The sequence below is a fragment of the Eutrigla gurnardus genome (assembly GCF_963514095.1).
Source record: "Eutrigla gurnardus genome assembly, chromosome: 9".
Lineage (NCBI taxonomy): Eukaryota > Metazoa > Chordata > Actinopteri > Perciformes > Triglidae > Eutrigla > Eutrigla gurnardus.
This window is the reverse complement of record NC_139923.1, coordinates 3,167,056-3,177,332: the sequence shown is the minus strand read 5'-3', so window position 1 is coordinate 3,177,332 and position 10,277 is coordinate 3,167,056. Positions and strand designations below refer to the sequence as shown.

The following is a 10,277-nucleotide window of genomic DNA, read 5'->3' as shown; positions in this document are numbered from 1 at the left end:
GTCTACACACATAAGCAGGGACAGAGTCCCAGACCCGGTCTACACGGACAAGGTCTACACACATCAACAGGTACAACGTCACAAAGGTCTACCACACACACACACACACATCAGGTCACTTACACTACTAAACCTGCGGAGAGGATGACACCACACTAAAGAACCTTGTAGAAGCTGCAGACGCAGATGATTGATGCATCGATGCAGCAAAGCTCTACCTGTCTTGTTCTTGATGTTCTGACTGCATTAGTTGTTCACTGCCGTTGTTTGGTGTTCTTCAGACACGCACATACATCTCATGCACCACCCCCCCCCCCCTGAGCACGACCTGACGTCAGGCGGCACACGCACATGTGACACACACAGGAGGATTAAATGAACATGCTCTCACACACACGGCGATATCACTGTTTCACACTTGCATGATAGTGTTTTAATAGCTAGCATGACCTTTGACCCCACACTCTAAAACTCTACCAATGAAGTGGTTTACAAACTAATTTGACAGATCAGTCTTTTAGAGCTGATTCATGTTGCCATGATAATCCGCACAGTACACTGTTTGTTATAGAATATATTCATTCATTTCATAGAGAAGATTAAAGTCTGACTTTCTTTCTGAATTGGATCACTCAACACTGGCCAATTCAATTCAATTCAATTCAATTATTATAGTTATTTACAGTGCAGTTAAGTTATCTCAGGACACAACACATTGAGCAGGACTAGAACATGCTCATGATCAAGGAGCAGGCTACCATTCTGTACAGCGTGTTTGCTGCCACCCAGTGGTCAAACACAGTCAACACTGCACACAGCACACACGGGCCAACCTGAATGAGGAAAAACATCCTACTGTTTTACTGGTCGAGAAAAGCATTATCTCCACTGCATTATACTGTTCTTTTAGGACTGGATTGTAAATCCAAGAGCTGGGTGACAAGAATGGGGAAACAACAGCAAAACAAACTATTGTCAAGAAAAAAAATTAGCGTATCAGATTGAGCAATTATCTGTACAAAATAGTCAATAGAATTGATATCTTTTAGTTTTCTCACCCTGATTAAACATAGAGATTGTAAAGGCAGGCAAATCTGAACATAAAACCATATTGTAATTATTACACAATCTCTTTGTACAGTCCCATTTTATCTTTTATGTATTATCATGACATTACAATGATGGAGGTCAGCGCCAATTTTTTTGAAATACAACCTTTTGGATAAATGTTTGTCATGCAGCAACATTTTAAAATTCATCAGTTTGTCCTATTTTTAGTTCTTTAAGAGCAACAGAAATAACAGAGTATTTAGGGTTTTTGTTTCTACACTACCCTGAATACAGGATAAGCGGTAGACAATGGATGGATGGATGTTTCTACACTCCAGACCACTAGATGGCAATAATGCACCTCTGCGCTGGTTTGAGCCGCTCAGTCGTGGCGATGGTCACGTGTAAGGGTACGCACAGCTGATCGTGACGTCACTCATCAACATGGCGGACTGGAATAGAGGTATTCTTTTTGACACGTACACACGTCTACATATTACGCCGTTAGCCGTGTTCAGCGGTGCTCAGCTACCGTTCCAGCCGTGTGTGGAGTTGACCGTTAAATGGCGGAGCAGCGCAGTGTGTGTGTAGTATCTACATCTGTTATCACTTGACTTAGAGCCGGAGCTGAGAACATTAGCTGTTTGTCATTCATGGCGTAGCTGCTCTAACAGGTGTTGACTATAAAACTTAGTTCACACGATTCTACAATGTTTCCCCGCAACTTACAGACACGATGAATCACAGATGCAACGTGAACACTTGAGTCGTCAGACCAAAACGATCATGTTACGTATAATGCATATCCGACTCTGGAGGGACACCGGCGGTCGCGGCTTTAAAGCCCGGCCGGTTGATTCGGTCTCCGGTTTGACGCGGCCGTGGGGTCGGCGACGACAAGTCATGTTGTTTGTTTGTCCCTACTTGTTGTTTTTAAATGAGTTATATATACAGTTGACATTTAATCTACATTGCAATCTCATATGACAAACTACGCGTTGCACTTAAACCTCGCAATGGCTTATGGGATCGTTTAATGAGCCAGAATATGGAATAAAGCTGGCTTCTTCTCTAATGTGCCACCAACAGTCCAATGTTTACCTTCATGAGCAGCTGACACGTCACTTTGATAGGCCCACAACCCCCTGTTGTTTTTAAATGTGCTGTATGAATCAAGCTGACTTATGTATGACTGCCCTCGCAATGCTGTACAGTTACACAGGGTTCCACCTGAAATAGAATAAAAACGGAGCTTAAAGTTGCCAGTGTGAAACAGGACTAAAGTAAACGGTGGAATTTAATTTCTAATCCGTGAGTGTAAAGCGTAGGCACATTTGACGATGGACATTAAATCCAGGGCTAGGAGAAGTCCCTATTAAAAGCTTTACAGTGTTACAGAGGGCCTAAGACTATGCTTAATTTTTATTTTATAATTGATAAATTCCCCATTTGTAAATGAATAGAATGCATCTAATGAGGGAACCTACCGAGGAGTTTGACAGAAGCAGAGCGACTCCACTGTTGCATTTCTAGCCCGGTGTGTTTGTGTTTCCAGGTCACGGCTCTGTGGACGACATGATGGACGCTGAAAACAAACGGCTGGCTGAGAACCTGGCCACCAAAGTGTCCAGACTGAAATCTGTGAGTCACACAGCCAACAATCCCTTTCTTCATCTCCCACTTGCATCATTTCACTGCCTGTTCCAAACGTACGGATTGCTTGACCTCCGGTACGGCTCCTTGCAGCTTTCTCAACAACCGCTCATCCAAACAACTTCAGTACCGCGTTTCCTTGGCTTTACACTTGCCATGACATAAAGGAAACCCCTAGAAATGTTGTAATATAGTATATTTGGGTGCAAACGGAAAAAGAGTGTACAGAGCATACCATTTGCTGGTGTAATGGGCTGTGTTCCAATTCAGATACGGTTTGTATTGATTTTAGTTCATACTGCAGCTGCCCTTACAAAGTGCATACTATTGCATGCAGTATTCATTCTATTGGAACATACTACTTCCTTGCACATGGTACCTTGAACTTTGACCTGCTTATATATCTCAATGTTAGCCCTACAATGTGACAGGCGTGTCGGTGCACCATTCCAATGGAACCCCCACCAGGCTAAGCAAGGCCAACATAAAACGTTTCTTTCTTTTCTGCCATCTAGCTAGCAACCATAGTCATGAACGGCCGAGGTGTGGGCACTTTAAATGTTGCTCTTGCAAGGAATTGTGGGTCGGCGTGATCTCCTTTCCTTTGGTAAAGGAAGGTCCGTTGCATCCTATGCTAAAGGAGGTCTGAAAGGACGCATTGGAGCTCCTTTCCTTTGCATTTAGAGAATCCGAACGGCTCTTATTATGGCGGCCACTTGTTTACTTCCAAGTCACTTCTTCAGTTAGGAACCTGGCCAGACCAGGTTCATGTCCCAGCCTTCACTTCATAGGCCTCGCAACTGTGAAGGGGATTGGGTGAATGGTTGTTGAGGAAATCACAGGACAGACAGACTCCTTCCATTTTAGTTAGATTTGTTGATGGTGTTCCGATATAACACACACATATTTTATGTTCTCTTTTCTGCCTGTAAATTGACCCTGATTTTATATTGTAGTCATTTCTTTTCTAAAAATAATAAAAACCTAAGTTTTTCAACTGTCCTGTCTCTGAATCTGACAGCTGGCGTACGACATCGACAGAGAGGCTGACGATCAGAATGAATATCTGGATGGCATGGTGAGTCCATCTGCTCTGTACAGCAATATTTATGAGATATGTTAATTAGAGCCCGACCGATATATCGGCGGGCCGATATTATCGGCCGATATTAGGCATTTTCCAAACTATTGGTATCGGCATTTATAATGGCCGATAAATGAATATTTTAAAAATAAAATAAAAACGAAACACCCTTATAGAACTTAACAGAATTTGTCTCCAGTCTTGTTGGAAGTTATATTTATGAAGCTTACCAAGTCTTTTAATACTGGTAACTTTGTGTTTGGTTGTTGTTGTTATTGTATTTTTGTTCAAAGGACTTTTAAGTTTTATATCTTAAGTTTGTATTTTTATACATTTTATTTATCAGAACTTTAATATTTTTTGATGTTCCTCTGTTCCGTTGTGACAATAAAATAAACAAGTTTATTTTTAAACTGCATTATATTATTTTAGTGAAGACTCATAAATAACTACAAATAACTAATGTTAGGGAAATCTGTTAATGTTTTGTAACGCGTTTCTGGAAAAAAAAAAAAATAAAAAATATCGGCCGATATATCGGAATATCAGATTTTTAAATCAACAAACATCGGTATCGGCCTTCAAAATCCTTTATCGGTTGGGCTATAATGTTAATAAAGAAAATACTTTCCTTTCTGATTGGCTGGCAGGTGTCCATTTAAATCCCATGTGATTATCTGTACTTTCTCTCAGACGATTTCATCCACCTTTTTTTTTACTTTTTTGTTCATCCAACAATAACCAATCCAATGCTTCTGAGCCAGCAATACACTTTTGGGAGATGTAGTTGTTGAGCTGAAATAAGGTGTAATAATAATAGCACACTGTCTCAAATATAGGACAGATTCTCTTTACAGTATAGATATAGATTTAGTATAGATTTATATTATTTTATTCTTTTCCCTTCAGGACTCAAACTTCCTGAGTGCGACGGGTCTGCTGAGCGGCAGCGTCAAGCGTTTCTCCACCATGGTCCGATCGGGCCGAGACAACCGCCGCATCCTCTGCTACGTCTCTGTGGGCCTAGTGCTGGTCTTCTTTCTGCTTTACTACATGGTCTCCAGGATTCAGAGCTGACAGGGAAACCTAGATCAGCCACAAGCTGGTTCTGATGTGGATCTGAGACTCTGACATCATAGCTCATCTCTGTGGATCTCCATCACAGGAAAAGACTACTCGTCACCAAAGTGGGAAATCACCAGAAGGAGATGGAAAACATTTTGTTGACTCGTTGAGCTAACCAGCAGGGGACGTAGGTGCTCAGCAGGTGAGAAGCGTAATACAAGATGCTGCTCTCTTAAAAAAACAACATGCTGGGGCTTTTCCACTCTGCACCACCTTTGTCCCTGTGTGCTGCAGCAAGGAAGTCCTAATACGGTCAAATGAGAAGGTGGTCCTGAATGCAGCTCCGGTGGGAACAAGGACCCACCACAGCTGAGAAGCGTGTTTAATTTCCAGACTACACAGTACTAGTAAGTAAGTAAGTTAAAGCAAGCTTGGAGTTGAAGTTCATCAAACAGCAAAAGTGACCAAATTACTTCAAGATTTTAGACATCAAAAGGAAGCAACGCCACATCTCCTATTTGCTGGTTTCCCTCATACAAGTGTCACCATCCGTTGAACGTCAGTTGGAGTTGACGTATTAAATGTTTTGACACTTTATTAAGGTAACAAGCAGATAGCACTGTTAGCATCTCATGACGTTTCGTTCATCCTGTAGTTGACTGGCAGGAGACGAGGCCACAGGCAGCAACACCACATTGTGTCAAATGTGATTTGATTTTTCACATTTTCGTTTTATTTCAGTTTGATGAGCAGTTTTACTCTACTGTGTGTTAAAGCCTGTTTCCTTCTAATCATTCATATTAAATGTTGGGACCTGTGCATTTTGTATAATTATAATCTAAGAATATTAAGAATAATTTCCCCCCTATGTGTTCACATTCCAGCAGCCTGGACTTCTAGCCATAAATGTGATGGTAAACAATAAAAAGAAAAGGGTGCATATATTTATTTTCAGAATCATATGATGGTGAAGATGATATTTTATTTTCATACCCACATGAGAATGTATTACAATTCAGATATGTGTGTAAATATTATCTCCCAACCTCCAAATGTTGTGCCAAATAAGGACTAAACTTCTGATGGGGAAATACAGTATGTTCAACTAAATGCAAACATATTTCATGGTTCATTCTTAAATGTGACGATTTAGTGCCCTTTTATTTTTTGTCATTTGAGGTTTGGACTGTTGGTTTGACAAAACAAACATTGTAATATTTTCTTAAATTGTACAAAGCAATCAAGAAAATCATCAAGAAAATAATCCCCAGATCAATCCATAATAAAAATAAACAGTTGCAGTCGTGATAGTTGAAAATGAGCCTCAACCAACAGTGAAATCCTATTGAATTATTTCTGATTAGTAATACTGCAGTAAGGGCTTTTACTTTTGATACTGTCAGTACACCTTGCTGATTATACATGTTGCTTAAATAACCATTTCAATAAAGGACTTTGAACTGTTATTGAGTATTTAACAGTGTGGCGTTAGTACTTTAGTCAGGGATCTGTATAATTCCTGACCATTGCCTTAGTTGCAGACGTAATTAATCAGGAGTTTTACAATAGCATGTGAAACAGTAAAACATCCCTGTCGAGCTGTTCATCCCCTTACATTGGCCGCTGTGTGTCGCTTCGGATCAGCTCGTGTTTTGTCGGTAGTTTCCGGTTCATCTCTTTCCTGAGCCTTCATGAAAAACAAACAGTCAAGCGGCCGTTCTCTCCTCTTTCCAGGTTCATTGTTGGACGTTTGAATGGATTCCCGGCTATAGACGGCCCCGTGGTTGCGGTGCTCGTGTAGCGGTGCTCGTGTAGCGCTGCTCGGCTGCGCTCGGACCGAGCTCTGCCCGCGGCTGCTCGGTCACATTCGGCTCTTGTCGTTCGACGGAGAAATGGACGAAGCGGACTCGGCCACGAAGGCGCTCGGGCTGGATGAACCGCCCATCGGCATGCAGGCGGTGGGGGAAGTGGGCTCGGATACCGAATCGGAGGCCGAAGTCACCACGATGGCGGTGATGGCAGAACCGGGAAACCTCGACATGGGAGCCGAGTCCCTGCCGAACTCAGACGAGGCCGAGGCGGCATTTGCAGGCAAGCTAGCAGGCCGCTGCCGTGCAGGGTGGCGCTAAAACACAGTGATGATGATAATGGCGATACAGTTTCCCTCCGTGTAAACACACGGAGACATCATGCCTGTGGATGCATCTCGTCTCATGGATAGAAGTGAACCAGTAACGACCCTCACATGAAACTACAGGGCTCTCCTTACAGTCAAATAACCACGCAGCTAGTAACGCCAAACTGCCATCAATTATTGTAGAATTTAAAGATTTGGAGCCTGTCGATTGCAAAAAACTCACGTATATCATTTTGACCATATTGCATTTACTTGTTTTGCCGTGTTCCAAAACTCAGCAATTACTGATTTTTTTAAAAAGCAACTTCAAAACGTGAATAAATTCCAACTTTACGAGTTAAGTTTACAATTCTGGTCCACCACAACGTTTACGTTAGTGGATTAGGTTGACTGTGGAAAGTACTATATTTTGCATGAATCTGATTTGCTTTATGACTCGCATATATGCCGAATTGAAGATCTGTAACACTTAAAAAACGTGCTGGCATGTGAATGAATGATCACTTCATGGTTCTGGGTTTCCCACTGTCTTCAGGGTTTAAAATGTCAGATATTGAGTGTAGTTTGGTCATGGTAAAGTGTGTCACTGCTTCCTCAACTGGCCAGACGGTGTCACCAGCGGACCGGCTCGATGCAACACACGACTCAATGGATGTTCACTTGAGTGATTGTGACTTCCATCAAAAACAACTAAAACATGCTAAAAACTAAAACGTAAACACATGTTTAGGCACACAAAGAAAAAGGAAGGAACAGGAGAGCTTCTTGAAGCTAGTGTTGGTTAGAATAAGACGGCGGTAACAACAGATGCAGCAAAAATCTTATCTACAGGTAGAAATAATTAAAAACATTACTTCAAGGCCTTCAGGTGCCCAGCATTATTATTTTCTACCTGCTGTATGAATGTGACCGTTTTAATAAAGGCTTTTTAGAGACGAGTGCCTCGGATCCGATCTTTGCTGGATATATCAATGTATCACTTAACCATAATACCCTGTTTAGTACTACTGCTGCCATCACAATACTCCAGTTTGGCTGTGATTTTATAATTGTATCCTGACTTTACAAGAGTACTGTAGTATCTAATAGTGATCTGGAAAAGGCCGTGATGCTGATTATTTGCATGTCTTGTTGTTGATCAGAGGTGACGGCTGTGACGGTGGCGGACGTTCATGCTGCAGATGACAACGTTTTCAGCACAACGGTCGCCACGTCGGGAAGTCTCCCTGAACACGTCCTGGTACATGTCAACACACGCTCAACGACGGCTACTGCACACACTCATTGTCACTTTTCAACGGATCAGCTTCAAAGAGGAATCATTAGGTCAAAGGGCAGCTTCACTGCTTTCAATCCAGACCTCATTACACAGATGTTTCTGGAAAGGGGAAGATGGGGTAGAGTCTGCCTTGCTTTCTACTTTGGAAACACTGGACCCCTGCAAAGTATTGTCAGTATAAACTAAACTGACCGTTCTAAAAGGTCCAAATGAATAGAGAGAGAGGAAAAGCAGGTTGTTTCTGTCCAGCTGAGTATCGACTGATTTCTTATCACTGATAAAGTCATGGTCAGCGGTTGAAGAAGTATTCAGTTGTGTTACCACAGTACCACAGTCTAATGCTACTCCATGAAGTAAAACTCCTGAATTCAAAACGTACCCCCCCCCATCCATTTCCATTTTTTTTTAATGCAATTCAGGATGAATGATTTATTTCAGGAAACGTATGAGCACATCTCTGGTAAACATAAGATTTGAAGAAGACTCACTTCTTTGTAGAGAAACTCAGTTTTACAGATCTGTGGATGAAATCAACCTATCGATTAGTCGATGTTATTCTTTGATTAAGTCTGAACTCAAAGTGTCAAAGGTCAAAGTATTTATGATGCAGAATGGCTCCAACATATTATGTTATTATAGTTGTCTTGAGGTTGTCAATGTGATGCCAGTTTGAAATACTTTGTTTACTACATGGTTAATTAGTAATATAATTCTCTATCATATCTTATTAACGTAGGATATGTAAAAAGTATCTCCTAACTATAAATAAAATGGAGTAGAAAGTGCACTTTTAGGGAGGTCGGTTAGGTACAAGTATGAGAAACTTGTTTGTATTCTACCACTGCTCATGGCGTCGTTACTCAAACAGCAGGGAGGAACCAGATAATAATAATAATAATAATAATAATAATAACACAAACACAAAGACGCTGTGTGATATGCAACATGTGCTTTGGTTCACTTTTGAAATGGTCATTCAGGCTTCCTGACACACGGCTGGAAGTCGGTTCCAAGCTTTCATTCTAACTGCTGAAGCACATGTGTGTTCTACATCTGACACTAAGTTCCCACATTCACATTCATTGGTTTAAACCAGGTGTCCTCTCCCTTCTACTTCTCATCCTGCTCTCCGTGTTCAGACCAGTGATGACGTTTCATGTTGTATTTCTGTAGAAACGCCAATTTTTCCTCACATATCAGACACGTAGCATTTCCCCTGAACTCCACAACAAAACACTGTAGCGTCCATCTTTGTTGAAACAGTGTGTTCCCAGTCCACCTTTCTTTCTGCTGGGAAAGACACATGTTTGCTGTTTGTGGTGAAACAAAGGAAGATACAGTCCCACATGCTTCTTTGGAGAAACGCTGCAGTCAAGGCTGGACATGCAGCATGACCTCTGACCTCTGCCGTTGTATTGGCAAACAAAATACTTTCTATTTAACTTTTTAATATTTTAAACAAATATAATAGTTTTTTTTATTACAAGGGGTCGTTTAAATTGATATGAAACAAGTATAAAATAATTTCATGTAAAAAATTTAATATTTTTGACATCAGTCGTGGACCGGATGGAGAGGGGGGATGGACCGGATGGAGAGGGGGGATGGACCGGATGGAGAGGGGGGATGGACCGGATGGAGAGGGGGGATGGACCGGATGGAGAGGGGGGATGGACCGGATGGAGAGGGAGGATGGACCGGATGGAGAGGGGGGATGGACCGGATGGAGAGGGGGGGTGGACCGGATGGAGAGGGGGGATGGACCGGATGGAGAGGGGGGGTGGACCGGATGTGGCCCGCGGGCCGCCAGTTTGAAACCCCTGGTTTAGAGGCAACTGCAGCAATTCAGAATAGTGAAACAAGCCTTCCCATCAGATTTTTCTTTTACAATCTGTGTACATGCATTACTATTAGTATGTTGTGTTGGGTACCTCAAATGAATCATACTTGTGCATCATTTGTGCTGTTGGTTTGGAGAAATGGCCTTTTTATTCCAACTCTGTTTCACT

General features: G+C 41.8%; 2 protein-coding genes across 3 annotated transcripts in view; both read left to right on the top strand.

Annotated features, from left to right (window-relative positions):
* The first annotated feature begins 1,463 nt into the window (after positions 1 to 1,463).
* Positions 1,464 to 6,275, top strand: bet1l (Bet1 golgi vesicular membrane trafficking protein-like). Its single transcript, XM_084017488.1, has 4 exons — positions 1,464 to 1,513; positions 2,606 to 2,691; positions 3,725 to 3,781; positions 4,697 to 6,275. The coding sequence occupies exons 1-4, from the start codon at positions 1,495 to 1,497 to the stop codon at positions 4,862 to 4,864; spliced, it is 330 nt and encodes a 109-aa protein (XP_083873614.1). The 5' UTR covers positions 1,464 to 1,494; the 3' UTR covers positions 4,865 to 6,275.
* A 193-nt stretch (positions 6,276 to 6,468) lies between these two features.
* deaf1 (DEAF1 transcription factor) overlaps positions 6,469 to 10,277 on the top strand; it is a 29,340-nt gene continuing 25,531 nt past the window's right edge. For both annotated transcript variants that reach the window (XM_084017240.1, XM_084017239.1), the window contains exons 1-2: positions 6,469 to 6,943; positions 8,132 to 8,229. In XM_084017240.1, coding sequence (XP_083873366.1) covers positions 6,745 to 6,943; positions 8,132 to 8,229 — 297 coding nt within the window. In that variant the 5' untranslated portion in view covers positions 6,469 to 6,744. The remainder of the gene's footprint in view (positions 6,944 to 8,131; positions 8,230 to 10,277) is intronic.